The following is a 24,786-nucleotide window of genomic DNA, read 5'->3' on the forward strand; positions in this document are numbered from 1 at the left end:
TTTAAATCCTAACATTATTGACCCCTGTAACTGATCATTATCCCCCTTTTTCTCTTCTCCCTATTTAGAAAGCAAAGAGCCTGAGACCCCATGAAGACTCTTGGCATGTTCAGCCTTGAAACTGCCCAAGGCCTTCACAAGTTCATCAGGTGCCTGTTTCCCTTTGGACAGTAAGTGAAGTGTGCAATGGGACCTGCTGACCCGCATCTCCTTCCTCTTGTATCTCAATGTCCTGCATCTCTTGCAGAACTCACTCACCCTTCTGCAGACGGCAAGAGTGGGAGAAGCTTAAAAACATCCTTCTCCATTTGACCCTTGGTAGGCAAGCGCAAGTTTAGCTCAAGGCGTTTCACCCCATGACACCAAACTGAACTTATTCTACTATTCTTTTTGTGATAATCGCCGATCCCAACAGAGCACAAAAAGAACAAATAAAATGATATGAAAACCAATGTTTCAACAACAGGAAGAAAAAGCACACACAGCCTCCATAAACTTGTCACACTGCACATTCCCGAGCCTCACAGACGTACCTTGAGGACGATTTTATTGTCTGAGGCTGGCGTCCTCCCCACCCACAGCGCAAACTTGCAAGGGTCTCCTTCCACGTGCTCTGTGACACCCAGCTCTGAGGTCTGGATACAAACGTAATTAAAAAGTTAGAGGACAGAAACAATTCCGGCAGGACACAGAACGAAGACCAAGAGAACGGTTTTGGGGGACTTGTGGTCACGTTAGGTTATAACACCACAGTCTGTTTCCATTGACAGGTAATCCTTGGATCTTTAGTTAAAACGAGGAAATTTTGTTCTCAGGCCACACATGATTGGTCGCAGCCCTTTCACTTGCTCTGAGCACCACTGCTGGGGATCCTGGTGTAGGTCAACCAGCACATACAGAGGAAGGAAACCAAAATATCTAAAGATCGTGTTATCTGGAAAATCAGGAGCTGACTATTGGCAACCTGTGAACAACGAAATGAATCTGTCCTAGTTGCAGAGGAGCCTGCCATGCGTTTTCGGCATGAATGAAGTGGCTTCGCAGAAGGCGGAGATGTCTTCACGGTTATTTCCCAATTTGTTTGTCAAAAGCATTAACCTTTAGTGTTGCACCAACAAGTTTAAGGGCCAAGAGACAAAATGTCTCTCTGTGACACATGCCGCTGTGCTGTGAGCACATGGAACAGCGTAGGTGAAGGTCAGCATCTTCAGTCCCTCCCCCACAATCAAGTTCATCCCTGGTGCATTCTCCTCCCTCCAGCAAAGGAAGTGATTCATAACTGTGGCCTCGGAGGGAACCTTAACTTTTAAAAGATAAATTAAATGAAGATGTATCAGCTTCTAAAACAGACTAGCTTGGTCTCTGAGGACAGATTAAAGTCAGCCTAGTGAAATTACTAGCCAGCAATGTTGCTGGTCTTCCTTCCAGTTAGAATATGATCTAAAATGATGTAAGGTGGGCTGTGAGCCAGAAGACAATCTCAAACAGGACATAAGCCAAGGAAAATGGTATGAAAATCATTAGTTTGAACTTGCAAATCCCAGATTATTATTAAGACGATTTCTACATTGGTAGTATTTTATTACTTTGGGAACTTGATTAATCTATGGATGCCATAAAAATGTGTAATGTGGACATTGTTCAAGTATCTGCCGATATTTGTAAGTGATCCACCATATCTTGTGTAAAGAAGACACCAAACTCTACTGCATTTTCTATTCTTTCTCTGGTGGTGATTTTCAATTAGCTCTGCTCCATCCTTTGTCCCATCCTCCGCCAGCCTGGCCCTGCCCAGCAGTTCTGTGTCAACAGCCCCTGAGATAGTCCCACTGGGGGAATATGGAAATACAGCAGATCCAGTGGGTGATACGGCCTGAGACCATCCTTAGAGTCAACGTGTGGTTTACAGAGAGACTCCTTGGGCTTTGCTGCTTGTGGAAAAGCGGCATCAGGTATGTTCTTTTGCCAGAAAGCACACTCACAAGTTAAAAAAGAATTCAAATGTAACACAGTATCGACCCAGCACTCCAGGAAAGCTGTCTCTCTACAGATGGGATTGTGGATCTTTAAAACTATTTTTGCTTATATACATTTTCTTTAATAACCCTACTTTGCTATTGCAAAGAACCATAAATTTACTTAATTTTCACACACTTATTATCTTTATGGGGGAAAAAAAATCCCACCTCATCACGAAGAGCCTACAGCGAGCCCACCAGGAAGACTGCTTAAGTATATGCCAATGTTGGTGAATGAAAAATTAATTAGAATGATATGAGAACTTACTTAATCGAAGTCTCATATGATTTATTTATGAAGCTAGTTACGGCACACAAGACATAAACTGAAATTCACTAAAAAGGTGTTTTCTCGGCCTATGTTAAGAGTCTATGGCATTTAGAAAAAAAACAGGTTTTCTAAGTTCAGCGAAGCTAAAACCATGCGCTCCCTCTAGTGGACTTGACACTGCAGGAAAATTTCCCTGAGGAAGATGAAAACCTTACAATTTCAGAGTTCCACCTCGGAGCAGAGTTTGGAAGGTTAAACTGAAAGCAACAAGCAGTAATTTTTTTCTAGCTGCAAAAAGGTCACGAGTGTGTTACCTTAAAATTTACAATTCTGAATGTCCGTACTTACAAACAATTTGCTTTTATAAAGGTACTTGCTTCTCCCACTGGAATCTTTCACTTCTTTACTAAATACTAAAGACATTTCAAAAAGGAAGAGATGCCGTTCTCGACCCTTTCGAATTAAGGTTTTTGGGTCCCACACTTGGAAGGATTCCTGCAGGATGAGTTCTCCCTGAGACTCAATATTTTCATCAAACCCTACAACATAAAAGAAAGGGGAGCACAATTTGAAAGAAAAATAAAAAAGGATGCACAAGACAGCAATGTGACTATTTAAACATTTGTTCAGTGCCCATCAACTAAATCTCAGATCGGTTTCCCATCTGGGCCCCCGACTCCGGTTTCCCAGCACTGACCCCACCTGACAAAGTCTGACAAAGGAGAATTCTTCCTAAAACATGACTTTGCATATATTTGCTCTTGTTCAAAAAAATAAGGCAATTATTCTTCATGACTTTATTCTTTCAATTCAATCTTAGGGTGGCACTCACACCATTTGAGATTTGGTTGAACTCCCTACTTCTCTTCAGCCTTTACTCACAGCATTCCACCATATGAACCTCCTCCCCTGTCCAGAATGGTCCCGGACCTTCCCCAGGCCGTCACCCACCCCCAGCCTGCGTCCTGATCCTCTGCCTCCTCAGCCTAGAACACCCTTCTTGGACGTTCTGCCACAGGCCGAGCCTTTCCCCAAGGCTCTGGTCTGGCCTTCCTTGGGGAGTTCTCCCCCTCTTTGAGGGCAGAATTCTTCATGTGTGTCACACTCTGGCCACAGGGGTGGGTTTCCCCCTGCTCCTCCCTTCGTGGAAGGGGCCTGCTGTGTGGACTTTCAACTCCCAGGGCTTCGCAAAGTGGTTTGATACCTGCGGCAGGGGCTGCTAGCCCTCTCTCAACTAACTACTGGCCTCCCCTTCTCCTCCACAGACAGAAGCCCCGTGGCCGCTCAGATGAGCATGCTATCTCCCAGCCCCTCGGCAGCTAGGACAACTCAGGCCACTGGGAGGCCGCTGGGAGTCCTGTGTACAACTTCTAGTTTCGGCCCTTCTAGCTGCTCCTTGCCCTCCCTCTTTCCTCACTTTCTCTCTGCTGGACGGAACGGTAACGTGGTCTTGACACATCCTGAACCGAGCCAACCGAGCAGCATTTAAGCAGGGGAGAGAGTGAATGGAGCCCGAGTCCTCGATGGTGCCATGAAGGGCTGCCACACCAGCTCAGGGGTTCACATCAGAGAAAGAAAAAGCCTCCTGGCCTCTAATTTTTGGGGCTCTGCTGCAAACAGCTGCACCCGTGCCCCAACTAGTTCCCTTGCTCGATACTAGCGATGATGGAGACAAACAATAAAAAAGCATCTGGGGCAAGATTACTTCTCGTAAATAATTCTGCATACACTGATAGTAAGATTTAAGCTCTGTAATGCAGAAAGAGCCTTTCTAAACACAAGCATCCATGGAAATCTCACTTGTAACGATAACTTTTATTTATCTGACTCTTCACCAAGTTGTACACTATGTTACACACCACCACATTCAAAGCTCTTGTAAGTGATACAATGGATACAGATATGGGGAAACAACAAGCTTTTTGAAGGGTTTTTATCATCACAGGGGACTGATCTTGCCTCCCTCCTACCCATCCATCCACGCGGAGACCAGACTGCCTAAGGCAAGTGACACAAGGTGCTACTGGGGTTCCAAGTGCAGACAGGCTGTTCTCTAGTTAACGGTCAAGGACATGCTTTTAATGAGGTCGAAGTTCTTTCCGTAATCCTTAAGGGAAGCAATGAAACCAGTTCTTCTCAAAAAGAAGGTACTCATGTCTAAACTCTTAACTCCCACCCAAGCATAGAGGCGCAAAGCCAAGACTTCCAGGGCGTGGGAAATCCACTTAGACCAGTGTCAGGAGGAAGTGCACGGACGCGCTGGGGACATGCAGAGCCCATTACCTTCCAGCATGCTGAGGTGCATGGCATCGTTGGCCCGCTTTGGCACACTAAGCATCACCTCGAGGCCGTCTTTTATCTCCCCTTTTCCTTCCTCACAGCAAGTGAGTAGCTCCTGTAAAAGACCAATACCGTCAACTAGCCAAACGCCGAAAGCTCTGCCAACAAGATCTTTGCAGCAAAGAGTATGAAAAGTCCACGATTTTCAAGATAACAGTGGAATGTGGTCAACTGGGCACATATTCGCATAGAAAATTAATTACTGCCTCTTTATGCAACGAATGGAGGGGTCTGTCCTGCTCAAATCAGGATGTTTCTTCAGATCAGAGCAAACCAGATGCAGTCACCGTTTAAGATGAAACCGGTGTACAGATCAACTACCAAGCCTCAAAAATGACAAACAGAAACACTCAATTAGTACAGTAAAGCATATCAGCTACTGGTTTTATCTGACGGTCATGGCCGAGTCCAGCCAGGACTGCTATGCCTCCCGCGGCAGCCCAGTGTGATCTGAACTCCTTGGTGCTGTTAGTGCCACGCCCCATCTACCCCGGAGCTCCCAGGCCGTGAGCGAGAACACGAGCGGCAGCTGTGTCTACGTTAAGTGCTGTCCCTCTGTGTGCAGGACATTTGGAAAAGCGTAAATGATCTAATCACACTCGCCCGAGTGTGATTATGTTTCAGATCTACTTAGAGGAACATCTGCTGTTAAATGAATGCGAACAAGGACAATAAATCCACATTCTGGCAGGGTCCAAGACTCTTTCTTACCACAGTATGGTTATAATCAGTCAGTAATAGTAATCACAGCTTTCCGTGTCCTAGTGGCCGACCAAAGGCACAGGGCACTGCACTCAGCTTTGGTCCCACAGTGGACAGTTTTAGAGCAACTTGCACCAGACAAGCATGTTTACTCATGACCAGATGTTTTTTGCCTATTATTCTAAGCAGATTGGCAAAAAAAAAAAAAAAAAAAAAAAAAAAAAAAAAAAAAAGGTGCTTAAAAATGCTATATGGAGAAATTAACTTCACCGTCAAAAAACATTCGTTGGGGACCTCAACAGAGCTTATAATTATTCTCCTTAAAACCCCCGGGAAGAATAACGTGAGGCTTATAAATTAAAGCCCTATTTTAATAGTGATTAACTAGATGTGAGGTCACCGAGGAAGAGGTCTTTAGTGGAACCACATGCTAAAAACAAGATTCTTAAATGCTGAGGACACCAAAAGGTAAACCGCCTTTGCACAAATAAAAAGCAGTGGGCTGATGTGAATGTGAACGACTTAACCTCCTGACTTCTAGTTCACATTTGTGGCAACCTCCTACTTCTGCTGAGGGTCATAAAAGCACTTCATAAGATTCTGATACAGAAATGCAGGAGTGCTTTCCCAACAGAAATATCCCATATGATACCATTTTCACAAAAGAATACAGCCATTTCTGTGTCTAGAGTTTTCTCATCAGCAAAGAGTTTCAGGATCTCATTACTCCATCTCTGACCTTCTTTTATATCCAGGAAATTTACATACCACCTCCCTACTGCCGTGTGAGGCCAGCACCGGGGACATAGATGCGTAATATACTGTTAGCAAGAGGAGTGGACAGTCGGTACGTTCTGATGCTTAATAACATTCTCCAGCCAAGGATACAGCAGGATAAACATCATCAGGTAGAGGTTGTAAATTATTATTCTCATAGTGAAGAAAATGTGCACTGATTTTTATATAATGCATTCTGTGACAACCATCACAAATTCTAAGTTTCCTTTACTGTTCTACAATTAAGACTAGACAGGGGCGCCTGGGTGGCGCAGTCGGTTAAGCGTCTGACTTCAGCCAGGTCACGATCTCGCGGTCCGTGGGTTCGAGCCCCGCATCAGGCTCTGGGCTGATGGCTCGGAGCCTGGAGCCTGTTTCCGACTGTGTGTCTCCCTCTCTCTCTGCCCCTCCCCCGTTCATGCTCTGTCTCTCTCTGTCCCAAAAATAAATAAAAAACGTTGGAAAAAAAAAATTTAAAAAAAAAGACTAGACATTAAATTATAAATGTGGCTGGTTTTTTTTTTTTTGAGGTATAATTGACATGCAACATTATGCTAGTTTTAAGAGCACAACATAAGGATCTGATATTTGTATACACTGCTTAATGATCACAGGAAGTCTAGTTAATATCCGCCACCATACATAGTTACAGGATGACTTTAATTATCATCATTTATAATCAAGAACAAGTAGAGGTCAGTTTGACTCAAATACTCGGGATTTGTGTGAACAACATGTTCTAGAAATATGTGTGTGCCATGTGACTAGACGTAAGAGGGAGAAAGCTCCTTAGGGTGAAATTACCTGGGCTTCAGCCCCATTTGGGTCTTGAGCTGAGCCCAGACAACAGGGATCCAGCGATGATTACAGGCACAGCCCTCACCCTCACAGGCTCGTTTCTACACCTGCAGACCAGCAGTGTTATGAGGTAAACCTAAAGTCTGCAAAGTACACAGCAAAGAGCGTGGTCCACAGCCAGCAAGCCACACTGGGACACAGATACCACGTTATCCAGGTTTGACAATCTCGCCTTCCTTCCTCAGTTTATGTTACGGACCAGACGCAGCAAAGCTCCAGTGCATAACAAGGAATATTCTCTCACTTACCTGCCACACTGAGAAACTGATCAGGGTAATAAATAGCAATGAATTAAAAAAATTAAATGCCTTGGTGTTATTTAAAAAATTCAGGGTACTTTACATAAACAGAAAAACGCCAGAACAGTAACACGCAATTCACAAAATTTTACATGTAGAAGATGCTTCATACATACTTTTAAAAGAAGCTGATACTTTGTTATTCGCTGAACCGGCTTAATAAGGTAAGAAGAGATGGAATTGGCTAATCCATGCCGCTGTTGTATTTCCTAAATTAAGAAGAAAATAGAGACGAACGTTACTGTAATGTTAATTATAGCATTTGAATTAGCATGAACTAAAAATGCACTTTTTACCTCCAAAATGAATGTACACATATCACTGTTGTTGTATAAAGAAAAACAGAAATCACTGTTCTTTTAATACGCTGAACATGAGAACGGGTGATCATTTTGAACCAGAAGGTGGCGCGTTCCCATGCAGATCTCAACTAGGCCAAGCCTACAACCTCTGCTCTGGGCCTGCACTGGCCTCCAGCTCCCCCAGCCCGGCCCGGGGCCACTCAGTCCAGACAGGAGCTAGGGATGGGGATGGGGACAGGGCGCACCCTCTCCCACCGCAGCTCCTAAGCGTTTGCCTTGGCGTTGCCTTGGCCAAGACCACGTCCCCGCCCCTGGCCTGACTCCCCTTCACTAACGAGTTCGCACACCATGGAGGATTCCCTCCACACGCTCTCAGACTTTCCACGCCCACCAGCGGTACTTGCATCATCTTTTGGCTCTTAACACTCTTTTTAGAAAATCTTCAAAAAAACCCCAGCACCACCAAAAAAAGGTGATCTCCTCACATTCTATGCTTCCAATGAGATTCAAACACCACTACACTCTTGTGTTCTCAATCTGCTTGTCACTTCGATTAAGCTCATGGGGACCCGTGCGTGCGTTGTGCCAGGATTCCTGTGAGTCGCTGCCAGTGGAGCGCCGGCTGCAGGACAGCCACCAAGCGACTTGTCCCTCACATGCCACCCAGGTTCAAAACTTAGCAATTCTTCCTCTGCCTTCCTGATCATGAATGTAGTTTAAAACTTTCTCTTCAATTTGCAATTGTTCAAAAATGTGCAATTTATCATTTAATGATTACGATACACACATTCATAATTTCATATCTAAAACATTTTTCATATAGAATATAATGATCTCAAGTACAGGTCACTGAGTTCTGACAAATGTCAACACACTTGCAAACAATTCCCAAACCAAGGTGCAGAACATTTCCAACATCACAGGAAGTTCTTCAGGTCCCTTTCTAACAAATTCCCCCACCCACACCCCACCACCACCAAGAGGCAACCCCTATTCTGATTACTATTGCCAGATTAGTTTTGCATATTCTAGAATTTCACACAAAAGGAACCACACAGAATGTACTCCTTCATATCTAGCTTCTCTCAGCCCATGTTTTGGAGATTAATCTATGCTACTTACGTATCAAGAATTTATCCTTTTATACAGTTGAGAAGTATCCCATTTCATGCATACCCAACATTTGAGAGATACTATAATGTCTTTTTAGTACCTTGTTTTAATAACATTCAGAAATACATCTCTGATATTTCTGAACACCAATCTATTTTTGTTGACACCCTTAATACTTTATCATAGGATTATACTATTAAAAAATGACAAGAGAGGAATGAATACCCAATGGGTAAAAGATAGTCTATTCAACAAATGGCGCTGGGAAAACTGGACAGCAACATGCAAAAGAAAGAAATTGGACCACTTTCTAACATCACACACAAAAATAAATTCAAAATGGATTAAAGACCTAAATGTGAGACCTGAAACCATAAAAATCCTATAAGAGAGCACAAGCAATAATTTCTCGACATTGGATATAGTAACTTCTTTCTAGATATGTCTCCTGAGACAAGGGAAATAAAAGCTAAAATAAGCCATTGGGACTACATCAAAATAAAAAGCTTCTGCACAGCAAAGGAAACAACCAACAAAACTAAAAGGCAACCTACTTAATGGGAGACGATATTTACAAATGACATATCCGATAAAGGGTTAATATGCAAAATATATAAAAACTGATATAATTCAACACCCAAAAACCAAAGAATTCAATTAAAAAATGGGCAGAAGCTATGAATAAATATTACAAAGAAGACATACAGATGGCCAACAGACACTCAAAAGATGTTCAACATTGCTCATCATCAGGGAAATACAAATCAAAACCATAATTATGACCTCACACCTGTCAGAATGACTAAAATAAAAAATACAAGACACAACAGGTGTTGGAGAGGATGTGGAGGAAAAGAACTCTCCTGTGCTGCTGATGGGAATGCAAACTGGTACAGCCACTGTGGAGAGCAGAATGGAGGTTCTTCCAAAAGTTAAAAATAGATCTACTCTATGATCTAGGAATCACACTACTGGGTATTTACCAAAAAATACCAAGACACTGATTCAAAGGGATACATGCACCCCTATGTTTACAGCAGCATAATCTACAAATTATGGAAGCAGCCAAGATGTGGTATGTATGTGTGTGTACACACACACACACACACACACACACACACACACACACAGGAATACTACTCAGCCATAAAAAAGAATGAAATCTTGTCATCTGCAATAACACGGATGGAGCTGGAGAGTATAATGCTAAGTGAAAAAGACAAATATCATATGATTTTCACTCATATGTGGAATTTAAGAAGCAAAACAAATGAACAAAGGAAAAGAGAGAGAGAAACCAAGAAACAGACTCTTAACTACAGAGAACAAATGATGGTTACCAGAATAGAGGGAGGTGGGGGGATGGGAGAGACGGGGAATGGGGATTAAAGAGTACACTATCATGATAAAAAAATTAAATTATTAAAAAGAATAAAGACATAAAGTTACAGAGAGAGAGGGAAGCAAACCATAAGAGACTCTTAAGGACTGAGAAGAAACTGAGGGTGGATGGGGGGGTAGGGGAGAGGGGAAAGTGGGTGATGTCATGGAGGAGGGCACTTGCTGGCATGAGCACTGGGTGTTGTATGGAAACGAATCTGACAATATATTATATTTAAAAAAAAAATAAAAAAATAAAGACAAAAATGGCTACATGATCCGACTATTCTTCCAAAATACCTGACAAAGGTTTCATCCTGCTAAAACAATAGAGCTTCCTTTTTCTAAAAAGCTGTTAAGGGTATTAACAAAAACTTCTGTGGTTCTAAAATTTTACTTTGAATGGTGGGGGGCAAAGAATTGGGGGTAAAGGGAGGATCTAGCTCACTGGTCAGTGGCATATCTAACACCATAATTTCTGCTTTGCCTTTGTATTAAGCTGTTTACATGCAATAACGTCCTTGCTGGGAAGGTGGGCACTTTGGGTTATCTACCACTCCATGCTAAGCACCTATGACCAGGCACATTGAGTTAAATGAGCCCCAAAAAGATGTGGGATCAGCCTGGACAATGAATACTGAAGGCAAGTAATTTGTGAAATCCCCAAATCAGACAAGCGTAATTTCTTTAAAGGTGTTTTAAGGACAAAGGTTTTGGTTTTTTGCTGTTGTTGTTGTTGTTGTTGTTGTTGTTTTTTAATGGCTTTGATTCCAAAGCCATTTGATGTGATTAAATGTGCCACATGCTCTCAGTGCTTAGGCCTTATTCTAACTCTGCACAGAGCCATGGTGTTGAGTTTCACCTGATGGCAAAGACCCAGGGTCATGTGAAAAACAGAAAAAAAAGGGGGGGGGGGCAGCACTGCGCTGGGAGCTGACTTTATATTTACAAAGGCAATGATGTATAATTGCTAGTCAGGAGAATGACAACTAAAACAAGGCCATCTACAGGGCTTCACCTCAAAGATACAAGCTAAAATTTATTTTCATTTCCCAGACTTCCAGAGAAGGGCAGAGTATCACACATGGCAATGCCCCAGCGTAAAGACAGAAACAAATCTAATGTTCTCACAGCCTTGTGAGAAATTATACATAACATCAAAAAGTACTCCCATCTCTTAATCAAGATGTATTTGGCACACATTTAACTACATTCTGGAGACCCAAAAAGCATTCTGTAAATTATATCAATAAGGCTCTATCCTCTTTCGTACTAAATAACCTCCCTGCAATATCTTTCCAAAAAAGATGACCTACATCTACAACAATGGGAATATAATTAATAAGCCTCCCAATGGTCCTAGGGACAGTGCTATCTGTAAAAATTTTATTGGCAGGCTACTTTTGGAATCACATAAAAATGAGAAAAGTAAATGACTAAAAAGGATTCAAAGATTCAAAGATAATTTTTGTTTCACAGAGAGTAAAAGAAGCCGAAAAGTTTGTACCTTCTGTATAACATGATATTACACCTAAAATTACTATAAATTGTAAGTAATGTCATATACACATGTACATGCTAAAATCTTGGATCTTTTTTTAAAAATTTTTAATGTTTATTTTATTTTTGAGAGACAGACAGAGCATGAGTCGGGGAGGGGCAGAGAGAGAGGGAGACACAGAATCCAAAGTAGGCTCCAGGCTCTGAACTGTCAGCACAGAGCCCGATGCGGGGCTAGAACCCACGAATGGTGAGATCATGACCTGAGCTGAAGTCGGACGCTTAACTGACTGAACCACCCAGGATCTCCTAGAAGAATCTTTCAATAACAGAAGAATATATAACAATATCCCACCATAAATATGACAGATAAACAGGAAAATACCGTATCATCAAATAGGTGAAAGTTAGGAGTGATGCTGCATTTTATGTATACCAAATACAACTTAGAAGGTTTCACAGCTACGTCAGGAATCTATTACTTACATCAAAGTAGGACCCTGCATGCTCTAGTATCAGCTGAGTAGAATCCGGCTTATTTTTGCAATACGTGACATACATCTGAAACTTGTCTGCCTATAAACAACAACAACAACAAATTAGAATATCTCTTTCAAATGGCAGTACCTCAAAATATGATAAACTTTTATGCAGAAAAGAAGCTGTGGGGATAAAGGAAATTTAAGCTCTAAATAAAAGAAACCCTATTTTATATGGAAAGCTGTTAAAAATGAGAAACACATCCTATTGGTATACACACCTCCAGAAGCTTCCCTTGGCCCAGTAAGTCAGGGCTGGGCACACCCACTCTGTTCCAGTTGCCAGTGCAAACCCAGGCATCACATGTGGATGGCAGGGCACTACCACCAGGTGACTGTCTGGCTCTCCTCCCGACTGCACAATATCCCCCCTCCCACCTTGCCAACCTGGCCCCCCAGACATGGCTGCGCATTCATGTTGATCTACGCATTTCCAGGACCACGTGCAGGACTGGCACACTAAATGTTCCATTTCAAACCATCACTATTGCCAATAAAAAGCTCGGTCCACGTTAATAACTAGTTGCAGAATGTAAGTCTTTGAGGCAAAGTCCATTTCTCCGTAAGCAGACACTGTAGAAGATGGTGACATAAGAGAAATGGACCACATTCCTTTCTAACTTCCTGCAAAGCCACCAAACAACCGTGAGAACAAGTTGGTTTCATTACCCAAGTAACAAAGCAGTGTCCAACGTCTTCTGGCAACTGCTCATATTTTTCCAGCTCTTTCAGAAATATGCTGCAGAGAGTAAAAATGGTACTGTATTATTAAGATGTCTTAAAACATTTAGTAGTGAGAAAGATACGCCAGAAATCAGGCCAAGCATATCACTTCAATCAAATACAGTGAAACTTCTGTGCCGTCTAGATTTTAAGGATTTAATAACCCATGTAAGCTCTTAACTCGACTAAGTTATTGTGACTTTCAAACAGCTACTCAGTTTAGCCTTTAAACACTTTCTAATACAAATTTTAACCTAGCAGCTTTGCTTTTGGGCAAGTGCTATGTTCAGTAGCTGAGGATGTAATTTAGGGATGTAAATGAACACTCAGAAGAACCCACTTAGATTTCAGTGTCTTGTGCTGGGGTGGGGGCAGGGGACTGAGGGAGACCCCAGCATCTCTGGCTCTAGCAGTCTCTCTCCATAGGCTAGAGGGCTGTGCAGACGCTATCAAAAGGAGCTTCTGTTTCTTAAAAAACAAACAAACAAAAAAACCAAAAACCCAAAACAAAAAAACCCTAAAAATAAAGCCATGTGCCTCCTGTGGCCACTGGACAGTGTATTTTAGTTTGGTCAGACTACGCATCTGTTCTGTTCTCAGTGCCTTCTCCCCTCTTGTTCAGAAAGACCAAGGGGTGGCCAGCAGCCACGCACAATTCTTCTTTCTTTTCATCCTAAGTAACTAATGTAGCAGCTGACGACATAGCTTGGGAGAAACGAGGGTTCCTCCAAAAACAGTTTTCCTAATCTCATTTCTATAGCAGGTAAGAACAAACATAAAGTCGAGTCTCTATCATGATAGGTTCAACAACGTCAGTCTTTTGGAAGAAAGCCTGATAGTCTTCATTCAAATCTCAACAAAATCACTGAAATGGATGCTTAACTCAGTTGGGAGCTTTCATTTCTTGTTAGGAAACTTCAGCACCATATCTAGATTTCAAGAGGAACCAGCTCCCCAGAGATAAAGCCACTCACTTATTGTGAAACTCATAGATTTCCTGCATGTTCCCGAAGATGACGAGCTCTCTGTTTACGATGCCAGCCGGGATCTCCTCCACCCCGCTGGTCATCTCCCACAGGTATGTCTGGCCGGGAGGGAAGCAGAGGGATTACACAAAAACCCAAGAGCACATGTCCAAGAAACGGCTGTTCCTGCCTCTAGAATACGTACCCAGAGCTCACGAATCACCGAAAATCGATCTGAAGTATGGAACCTTTCCCAAAACATGGGAAACTATTTTCCAGAAAAGCCCTCCCAGTTGCTGTGAGCCCTTCAGAGTAGTTCCTGGGCTCCAGCTTGAGACTCTCCATTCCTGGTGTCAGACTTGGGAGCTAACCTCCCTGCTCTCTGAGGTACGACAACTATTCTTTAAACTACTGAGTATCAGTTGCGAATCATAATTAGAAGGCACATTTCTCTGAAGCTGCTGTAAAGTTCTGTACAAAGAGGATGGCAGCCAGGCCGTCATGTGACGAGCGGAATGACAGGATTAGTGCTGTATCATCTCTGTGATGAGCAAAACATGGGCCTGGAAACTCACGGAAGGGTGGGAACAAGAAACAGGCTGCTTAAGCACACTGAAAATCTCGAGAACAACAACGGCAACAAGGGTGATTATTTTAAGAATTACCAACAGTCAGGGAGAAAATAGCGCGCTTCGACTGGATCTAAATAAACAAGCAAGAAAACTTACTTACATCCATACACTCCCGGAGGTCCCTCACGTAAGCCTTTTCAGTTTGAATTAGCTCCGCCATTATGAACCTTGAACACAGGAAGACCGGGAAGAGCTTAGTTCACAGTCAGGACACAGGCTTATCTGAACTATGTACTTTTATGGCTTATGAAATAATGAGAGTTTTCAAAGCAGTAGTCGGTAATGCGTTTGGGGAATTAAACCAAGAAGAGACAGAACAGTAACAGCGTAAAGCCACCAATTCAAAGGGAAAACATTTTGTTGAGGTACACCAGCAGGTCACGTTTTCTCCATCAGCACCACTGACACTTGGGGGCAGATAATGCTTTGCCGGGGGGCTGTCCTGTGAACTACAGGATGTTAGTGGGATCCCCGGTCTCCACCCCTGAGACGCCAATAGCATTGCCCCCTCCCATTTTGTGACAACCAGAAATGTCAACACACATGGCCAAGCATCTCCTGGGGGTCACAACTGCCCCCAGCTGAGAACCGCTGGTTTAGGACAATCTTTGGAACGTCTGGTACAGTTTACTAATTGGCAATTTTGAAACATCTCCACATGTTATTTTTTCTCCTTGGTACTACTAGTCATGACCTACTGATGACAAATGACACTAAAACAATTTGTCAACTCCATACGAAATGGAGGCACAGGAACAAAAAAAAGACACGGCTTCTGAAGCAAGTGATAAGGGTACAGTGCACACAGTAAGTCTGAACATCACAAGGTATCATTGCCATCCGGTTTCAAAGCACACACAGCAGTGGGTTTGTCCAAGCGACATTTTCTTCACTTTTTCAATGAATCCCAGCAGGTTCTTAAAGACTGGCTTACTCTTTCCTGCGGGCCGACTTCCGTTTTTCTTCGTTAAGTTCATGAGCAGCATCGCGTAGCTTCACCTCTGACCCAGGGACACTGGCGGGGATTATGTCCAGCTGAAGACTTTTACTCTGTGGAGGAAGAGAGCCAATGAACTTGAGTTAATTAGATCCGGGGAGGACATGAGGAAGAACACCATGGTTTATTCTGTTTGCAAAGAGCAATTTACCGATTTGTTGGAATCTGAAGAAATCCCCAGGGCTTTCTCCAAAGAGGTCCTGTACTTCTCCATCCGCAGAGAGAAATCCCTGTACCTCTTATCCACTGCAGTGACACATTTTTTTATCTCTGCTGCATGGGCATGCCCTTTTTCACAAAAGCCATCAGCCAGCTGTATCAATAGCTTCACTCTCTCTTTGGTTTGCTGCGGAAACAACAACAGGAAAGTATTGTGAGGCAAATGAACTCAACTGCCAGAACCGGAGACACAGTGGCAACTTGCCTACAACTCTGAGCTCCCGACAGGGAAAAACTGCTGGTCAGAGAAATGTCCCCTGAAGCTCCAAGTCCACCAATTCACCCCCTGATCCCGGCCTGGCCGCTTCCCCACAGAGAATGGCATGTTTACGACCGCAAAAACCAACCCGAATCTAGCCCTTCTCTCGGCTTGGCTTCATCTGGTGGACGCCCGAGAGACACCTGTGGAAGGGATACATGTGTCTCCCGTGGCCCCGTGGTCCCGTGGTCCCCACTGCCGCTCCCTGCCTGTTCATCCCCTGCACCCACGGGGATGGAAGGCCTGCTGAGATCCTGGCAAAGGAACCCCCACACTGCAGACACTCGGTGAAATCCTTGAAGTGACTCTGCACTGCACGTTCGTTTCTTTTTCAATTCTCGGTAGAAATGAAGGAAAGATCGCTAGCCAGGAAATGATCTTTAGAGAAGCATATTAAATGCTCTTCACTGTTTTAGAACTCCCTCTCAAAAATTATTTCACTTGTACGTGTACTTAGAAAAGATACTTCAATTAAGTTAAACACAACCGCCTTGGTTTTCATACAGTCCAGGAGAACCACAAAACATTGGTTTAATATCTATGGCAGTAACGTCCCTCAAAACTGAGTTTTCAACACCTGTTTTCATCACATCCATTGGTTACTAGAGCAAGGCTTCTTTCGACAGTCCCGCTGGCATTTCAGGCGAGTACTGTTCCTCTCCCGGAAGGGAACCTGATTTTCTCCACTAACCTTTATCTAGGAAATCTTTACGACCAACACTCAGGAAGGTGACTTTAAAAATCCCCAAAAGGTGCACCGGAGAGCAGGGGCCTCAAAGTAAAAATCCCCAAAAGGATAAAGGTCAGGGCTCAAAACCTGGATAAATTTTCCTAGTTTACACAGGAAGTGTGAGGCAGCATGTCCTCGGCAACCTGCAAAGGCAGCTGTAGAATCCTCGGGCTGCGCATGCACACCCCGGGCAACCTGCATCCAGCCCCGCGCTCCAGGCACACGCCCGGTCTGTGCTTCCTTGCACCATGGCCCCTCCTGCCTGGAATGCTACTCTGTGGCTCCCTCGTGTCTTTGCTCAACCAAAGGCCACCATCTCAATAGGCCCTCCCTGAGTCCCTTAAAAGTACAAGTCACCTTCCTGCCCCAACTATCCTCACTGGGCCTGCTCCACTCTCTCCCGGGACACGGGTCACCTGCCGCAAGGATACAGTTGACTTACTACTGTTACCGTCTGCCACTATCTTATTAGAATGTAACCACCACAGGCCTGGGATATTTGGGGTTTTTTGCTTACTAATATCTTATTCACCTTTCGTGTGCCTGGCACATAGGAGACAGTCACCAAATATTTACTGAAAATTAAGTTAACGTTAGATTTTACGGGAAAATAGGTATATGCTTGTACCTTTAATGGGGTATGGCAGTTACTCTTAACAGGCATTAATACTTAAAAAAAAAAATGAAAACAGAACTCAGATATAATAATCTCCTGTGGAAAAAAAAAGGTTATTGCAAAATTCTATAAAAGCTGTTTATTAGAAAAAGTCAGCAAAACTTAAAACACCCTGAAGTTTTGAGGACTTTCATCTGGTGTGGAAATGAGCTCGGGTAGAGTGAGCTAATCAACCAAACCATATGATCTATCAACACAACACCTTTCTGGATATGCTAAGACGAATTATAAACAAAGACCTAAAAAGTCAAAGTTTCACAAGTGGAACCATAAATTCCAAAAGGGACTTAACTTAGAACCATTATTAAATTTTAATATCAAAGAGAATATGAGAAAGGCAGGACTGTTTAAAAACTGGGTTGCCTGGAGGCACCTGGGTGCCTCAGTTGGTTAAGCCTCTGACTCTTGGTTTCGGCTCAGGCCATAATCTCACGGTTCCTGGGACCCCTCATCGGGTTCTGTGCTGACAGCATGAAGCCTGCTTGGGGTTCTCTCTCTGCCCCTTCCCGGCTCTCTTTCATCTCAGAATAAATAAGTAAATAAACTTAAAACAACAAAAAAAAATTGGGTTGCCTGGATGAGGTTACACTGCTGGGTGCCAAGATACTAATGTGCTGGGAAGCACAGAGAAGTTGCATTGTGCCACCCTGAAAGCATTTCTTCTCTTCCACCGTCCAAGCGCCACCGGTGAAAGGGTACTGCAAGTTATGTGTAGTGTCTCTTCAAGGAGTCAAGAAAACTGTTTCATATTTTAAGCACTGGGGTCATAGGAGTGAAGATAAAACAAAACAAAACAAAACAACAATGCAGCTTGCCTACATTCAAAGAGAAAACAAAACACTGAAAAACTATAGGAAGATGTCTGCATAACACACGTCACAAAATAGATGAGTTGAATGCATGTCACGCCAATAGGCGGATGCTGTTTAGGACACTAGATGCAGCAGGAAGGTGGGCTAGAGACAAAGCCTGGTGGCTTACAAACTTCATTTAAACAAAAGACGCCAATCAGGCAGTCAAGGCTTCTTGAAGATGTGTGGCCAAGCCTCTCCCTCAAAGATGGCAACCCTCCCCCCACCATGTCTATTTGTCTTACTACTTCACAGTAGATGTATATATATTCACCCCAACTAGAAACTGCAGTCCATGAGCCCAGCACCCAGAGCAGTTCTGGCCCACTGCAACAGCGTGATTAATAATGATGGGGTGAATGGCGTGATAAAAATTAAGGATGATGAATCTGCTAACTCACGAGCCTTCAATACATTTTTATTTTAACTTTTTTTTTTAATGTTTATTATTTTGAGAGAGAGAGAGACAGAATACGATCAGGAGAGGGGCAGAGAGAGGGGGAGACAGAATCCGAAGCAGGCTCCAGGCTCTGAGCTGTCAGCACAGAGCCCGACACAGGGCTCGAACCCACGAACCGTAAGATCATGACCTGAGTCGAAGTCAGACACTTAACCCATTGAGCCACCAAGCACTCCTAACTGGTATTTTTAAAATGCATGCATAGAAATCAAAACTTCAAAGGTAAAAAGGATACAAAGTGAAAAGTCTCCTTACTCCACCTTCCTATGAGGTGTCTCAAAGATCAGCTTCATGTGTTACCATTCTAGACGCATTTTATTATACAGAGGGGTGTATGTACGTATGTATGTATTTCTCTCTTTGTACCTAAATGCTTATACACACAAGCCCTGCTCTGAACCCAGCATTTTTCGTTTAACAACTCTCAGACATCCTTCACTACCGGAACACGAGCAGTACGCTTGTTTTAGGTTTGGAGCTGCACAAGAAAGATTTCTATGAGCTAATGTGCTCCCACTGAATGGACTTTCATGTCGTTTCCGTTCTTTTCCTAAGCCAGGAAAAAACTGCACGTGTCTGAGCGTGTGTGGCTAGTCTGTGTTTCAAGATGTGGGACGGCTGGGGCAGAAGGGATGTCCATCTGTGACACTGAGCGGTCAACGTGGTGACACATCCCCCCCATCCCCAGAGGTCGACTCCATTCACCAGCCCCCTCCAAGGTGCAGCCGCCCCCCCCCCCATCCCCAGAGATCGACTCCATTCACCAGCTCCCCCCACCGCCAACGTGCAGCCATAACCTTTTTGGTGTCTGCCAATACCTGGGTGAAAACAGAACACATTATACTTCTGATTTATAGTTTTCTTATTTTAGGTAAATTTGATAATTTCATATATTTAAAAGCCATTTAGAATTCCTTTCCTGGGAGCCCTCTTTAATATCTCTTGTCCATTTTCTTGTTTACTCTTATTGATTTGTAAAAGCTCTTTACGACTGAGAAATCAGCCCTCTGTGATAGGAATTGCGTATTTATCCTATTTGCTTTCTTTCACTTATGTTGGCCTACACTTTAGAAATTCATACATTTTTGTGTATGTGATTTTATCATTTTTTAGAGCTTTGGGTTTCGTGTCCGTAATTTTTTCTAGTCATTTCAGGTTTTCATTGTTGATACATTTACCTTGCTATCAAGGTGGGATACGAATCCAACTTAGTTTTTCTCTAGAACGCTGCTCGACGCTATGAAAAAAAAAGCCTTTCTGTGTCTTTTTAAATGAAGTATTACAAAAGTTTTCATCCTTACTGTTCTTTCTAGAGATTGTTACAAAAATATATTTTATTTCAGAAGCATACAAATATTACTAATTTGAACAACCTCAGCAGTGGGCAATCGGGTTTGTAGAAAAACAAAGGCAAACTGCATTCCTGAGTCCACATGTCAAAGAATCTTTACTCACCGTGTTCTTAGGTAAGGAAAAACCCAGGGAGGATGCACATTCAAGGGTCTTAGACACTTTCTAGCAAATGAAGGCTTTTGGCGCTGGGGACAGTGGTGACCGGGATGCAGGAAGTGTGCGGGAAGGAGGAGGAAAGTTCTGCATCTCGGGCCGCGGGCCTCCCACTCCACTGCGCTTGTGGAAAAGTCACCTGGGAGCTTGTTTACAGACGCTCATCTTCAGGCCTCACTCCTAAACAGTCTAAGTCAGTAAGTCTCAAATAAGGACAGAAACTGGCTTTTAAGTAAACATGCGTGACCTGGATACAGGTGGTGCCTGTGAAGCACTCTGAGAAATCATTCCATCGGGAGCTGTGAAGGAATCAAGCTGAGGCTTCATGGTGAGACAGTGACAGAAAGGCTCTACTTCCATTGCACTAAATGTGTTACAACACTGACCGCTGTAACAACTAAACTGGAGGACGGTCACATCAAGAGCAACAGATTCTCTCCATGACACGGGTAAAGCGGTTTCTTAAAAGAAACTATGAGGAGGGGCAGAAGGTGAGCAACAGACACCCCCAGGCACGAGCAGGCGTGGTCTGATGAAGAGAAAGGAAGCCAGAAACCCATGGGAATGAGATGCTAAGCGGAAAAAGCGAGAGTTTTTCTTTTCCAAATCCACTAGTTCCTCTGGGCAAAACGGATCCAGCAGACCCAGTGAGAGAGACGGCAAGGTCAGCTGTTACACCAGTGATTTTAGATGCTTATTTTTACAAAACACAAGAGCCAAAACATGCCCCTGTTGCTCACTGTTTAATAACCACACCCCACATCTGAGGAGGAGGGAAATTCAGGAATAAAAATTCCCTTTGAACACACCCTACTGGTGGAACATGGCTGCCATGCGACTGCACCTCAGACAGTGAGGTTCACATGAGCTTCTGTGCGCACGGCGCCCCCTGGAATCGTGCGGTGACCAGGCTGTTTGGCTGTGCAAATGGTCTGCAGAATGCAGCGTTAATGGAAATTCAGCTTAGTGAAGAGGAACAAATCTTAAATCTATCTCTGAGTGGCATCTTAGGCATTTTCTTAATACCTTTATAATCAAAGGCTATTAAAAAAAAAACAAATTTGTAACGCGCACAACTGTAATTTATCCTCCCACTGTTAACAGAAACGAGAACTACACAGCCAAGGGTGTGCCGTATCTCAGGGAAGCAAAAGACATGATGCTTACCTGCAGAGGCAGGCAGGCCAGCTCTCCTCAAATGAGTGGGTGGGCGCCTTCCTCTGGGTGCCCACGGCCCCCACGCTGGGTGCAGCTGTCACTGCCAGACTGCCTGAGCCCTGCCCACCCCCAAATGCTCATGGTGTCCCCACCCAGTGCCAGGTCTCACCGAGCCCCGCAGTGGTCAGTCTGCCTGCAGCCACCCTGGACCGTGAGCTCCTCCAGAGCAGGGAACAAGGGTTCCCAGAGCCCAGCGGCCCGAGGGTGAAGGGAAGGAAATCAACTTACAGCTTGTGGGTGGGCGGGAGCAGAGGGCAGTGAAGAATACCAGGAGTCAGAAATGGTTACAGAAAACATAAAGAAGTACAACTAAACACAATACAAAATAGCTGTTGTCACTCTCGAGGATTTAAAAATTCCCACTGATGGTTTCCACCGCTACCTAAAGGGCCACACAAGAAAATCCTGTTTTACTTATACATGAATACTTCTTTTTAGCCAAACTACTATCCAGCTAGATCCTTTCTTTCTAGTGTGAAATTTGAATTAACTTGCAACTTTTAAGGAAAGTCAAGTCTACCATGAGAAAAACAGAAGCACTTCTGAAAATATGACAAAGAACGGAATTCAAAACTTTGAAAAACAAAAACAAAAACACCACGGGTTGAGAAAGGAACCCTAAAAACCCCCAAACTGTTTTGAGGTAAAAAAAAAAAATCAGCCTCTGCCAGTATATACTTTAACTGGGAAAACATTTATGTCAGTATGAAGAGTCTTACATTTTTGCATAAAAATGTGTATTTACTCACATCTGCTACATAAGCCATGTATCTAATTCTTTTTTGATTTGCAGGAGGAAAATGAAGACATCTCCGTTTTATAAGCCTATGGACAACCACGAGAGAGAGGGTGCCGAGGTAAACGCTGCCACGGGACTGGGCTGGTGACAGCAGCGTCCCTGAGGCAAGTGTCACCGACTAGAGACCTAGAGACGGGGAAAGGAAGCCCCCGCAGGACACGCCCAAGCCAGGTCGGTCACACCAAACGGGGTTTCCTAAAAACAGCAAGTACTTAGAAAAGACCTTGCGAAAGAAACCAGAAAGAAAACAAAAAGAACAAGGAAAAGGACAAAAGAGACGACACGAAGGAAGGTATCTGCAGAAATCCGAAGACCCAAGGGAGACAAGAGGTAAAGGGAGGGAACTGGGAAATGCAGAGAGAAGAGTCCCCTACGTTAATGTAGGACAAGCCACGGGGGTCCCTGTGTCTCCAATTTTGGATACGGTATGAAACGATTTCTTTGAGCAATACCTTATTTACACGGAGTATCCTGTGGTGGGTTATTCTGGAAAGCCCTGCTGTGTGGGCGGGTGACGGAACAGACGGCCACCACCAACCTGGACCTACCTTCGCGGTGATCTGAAACTCCTCGTGCTCTTTCAGGAGCTCCTGTGTGTGCTGTATGCTGGAACCCGTGGACGTATGTGTGGAAAGGTAGAACTCTCCGTTGTCATGGATCCACTCTAAAGCCTAGAGAGGGAAGGAATGGAGACGTTCACGGCTCAGCACTGGCAAAGAGGGTCCCAGTTCTGTCGTATCTCACTCAGATGTGATGTCACAAGCCAGCGCTGGCACACGCATAGAGTGCTCCCACAAAGAGAGACAGGCTTCTGAAATAAGCACTGCAATTCCAAAATTGAAAGAAAAAAAAAAACACCTGACATTCTAGAAGGTTGTAACCATGTCACTTCTGTAGCAATGATTAAAGTGTTCAAGAGGTTCGTGGGTGCCTGGGTGGCTCAGTCAGTAAGCATCTGACTCTTGATTTCTGGCTCAGGTCACAATCGGGTGGTTCGTGGGATCGAGCCCTGAGTCAAGCTCTATGCTGACAGTGCCGAGACTGGGATTCTCTCTCCCCCTCTCTCTGCCCCTCCCCTGCTCACACGTTCACAGGCTTTCTCTTAAAATAAGTAAATTTTTGAAAACTGTAGAAGATTTTTATGTGCTGTTTGTAATCTCTGGGCCATCCGCTGTGAGCTGCTTTCTAGAGCAGAGACATCACTGTCTCTACTAGATACATCACAGCACTTATAGCATTTTAGAAAACATGAAAAGGAAAGCACGACCCAGACAGATTATTTGCCGTGCAGCTTCCTGAGTGGGGTGTCACTGTTGTCAGGCCTGGGTACGGCTGCCCTGCCTCCCCCTGCCGACTGGGGAGGGGGATGTACAAAGAGGCACGAAGACAAGTGAGGGCAGGGACGCCACACTTAGAAAGGGAGGTCAGCACATGCAGTGTCCAGGCTGAGAGGGGCTGGCTGCGAAGCGGGGTGGGGGGGGGCTCAGAAGAATGGGGAGAAGCTCAGCAGGCGGAGAGGTACGCACCACAGCCCCAGGCTGATAGAGCTGGCCTGCTGGGGAAGCCGGGGAGAGAGGCCGGGGAGGGCAGGAGGGCCTTGGAGGTCACAGGCACAGCCTGGACTTTTGTGGGAAAGCTAGTGGGGCTGCTGTGAGGAAAAGGAACTGCAGTGGACAGGGAGTAGAAGAAGCAACACGGGTCGGCAAACTGGTTCAAAGGTTTGGGCAGGACACGGCTGGGGTTTCCATAGCACGAGGGCTCTGGACGTGAAGGGGGAGGGCAGGCCTGACACGTGTGGGAAGTCCGCACCTGTGGGACTCACGAGGGAGTGAAGGTGAGAAACCGGGGAAAGATGGAAAGGAGCTCTACATCCTGAAAGGTGAGGGGATGGGGGGGGACACACCCCGTAAGACGAGGAGGCGCAGGGGATACACTGTGTAAGACGAGGGGGACACGCCCCATAGACGAGGAGCGGGGGTCAGGCGTCGTGAGTCCACTTCTGTTCTCAGGAAGGCCCCAGTGGAGACACCACGGAGACAACTGGGATTTGTAAGTCTGGACGCCAGAAACGGAGGTCAGGGCTGGGAGACACCCACAGAGGAGATAAGAAGATGGGGAAGAGAAACAAGGGCAAGCCCCAGGCCGAGCCCTGGAGAATGCCAACATTCAGCTGCAGAGATAAGGAAGACGGGACAGCAGAGAGCCTGGGAAAGCAGCAGAAGAGGCAGGAGGCAACCAGGAAGTCCAAGGGCCGGACTCGCCCAGAGACAGAACCGCGGCCAGAGTCCCCCCTCCGGACCCCCACCGGGGACGCTGCATCCAGGTGACCTCAGGGCTCTGTCCTGAGAAGCGCAGACACTGGTGGTGTAACTACTGGGTTTTACCCCAGGATCATGGCACAGAAGAGAACCCACAGGGCCACGGGGTCATCGTTTGCCACGGCCTATGCTTAATGATCTCATTTTTGGCCAATGAGCCAACTTTAGGAAAAAGCAACAACACATCTATTGTTTTTCTCCATTAAAATAGTTATTTACAATTTTGTTCTCTGCAGCTGATTGCTTGCCTTTTAACAGAGAAACAATAAAGAAAGATATGGGAGAAAAGACTATGAAACAATCTCTAATTAGAAACAAATCAGGCCCCCATGCA

The 24,786-nt window shown here is 44.5% G+C and overlaps 1 protein-coding gene across 3 annotated transcripts in view; it reads right to left on the reverse strand.

The window, feature by feature from the left end:
- TRIO (trio Rho guanine nucleotide exchange factor) overlaps positions 1-24,786 on the reverse strand; it is a 353,227-nt gene that overhangs the window by 94,528 nt on the left and 233,913 nt on the right. For all 3 annotated transcript variants that reach the window (XM_043601001.1, XM_043601003.1, XM_043601009.1), the window contains exons 21-31: positions 22,683-22,805; positions 15,568-15,762; positions 15,354-15,469; positions 14,520-14,586; positions 13,797-13,906; positions 12,769-12,838; positions 12,047-12,136; positions 7,382-7,474; positions 4,573-4,684; positions 2,638-2,828; positions 534-635 (exon numbers count right to left, since the gene is read on the reverse strand). In XM_043601001.1, the coding sequence (XP_043456936.1) occupies positions 534-635; positions 2,638-2,828; positions 4,573-4,684; positions 7,382-7,474; positions 12,047-12,136; positions 12,769-12,838; positions 13,797-13,906; positions 14,520-14,586; positions 15,354-15,469; positions 15,568-15,762; positions 22,683-22,805 (1,269 nt within the window). The remainder of the gene's footprint in view (positions 1-533; positions 636-2,637; positions 2,829-4,572; positions 4,685-7,381; positions 7,475-12,046; positions 12,137-12,768; positions 12,839-13,796; positions 13,907-14,519; positions 14,587-15,353; positions 15,470-15,567; positions 15,763-22,682; positions 22,806-24,786) is intronic.

Source organism: Prionailurus bengalensis, chromosome A1 (genome assembly GCF_016509475.1).
Source record: "Prionailurus bengalensis isolate Pbe53 chromosome A1, Fcat_Pben_1.1_paternal_pri, whole genome shotgun sequence".
Classification (NCBI taxonomy): Eukaryota; Metazoa; Chordata; class Mammalia; order Carnivora; family Felidae; genus Prionailurus; species Prionailurus bengalensis.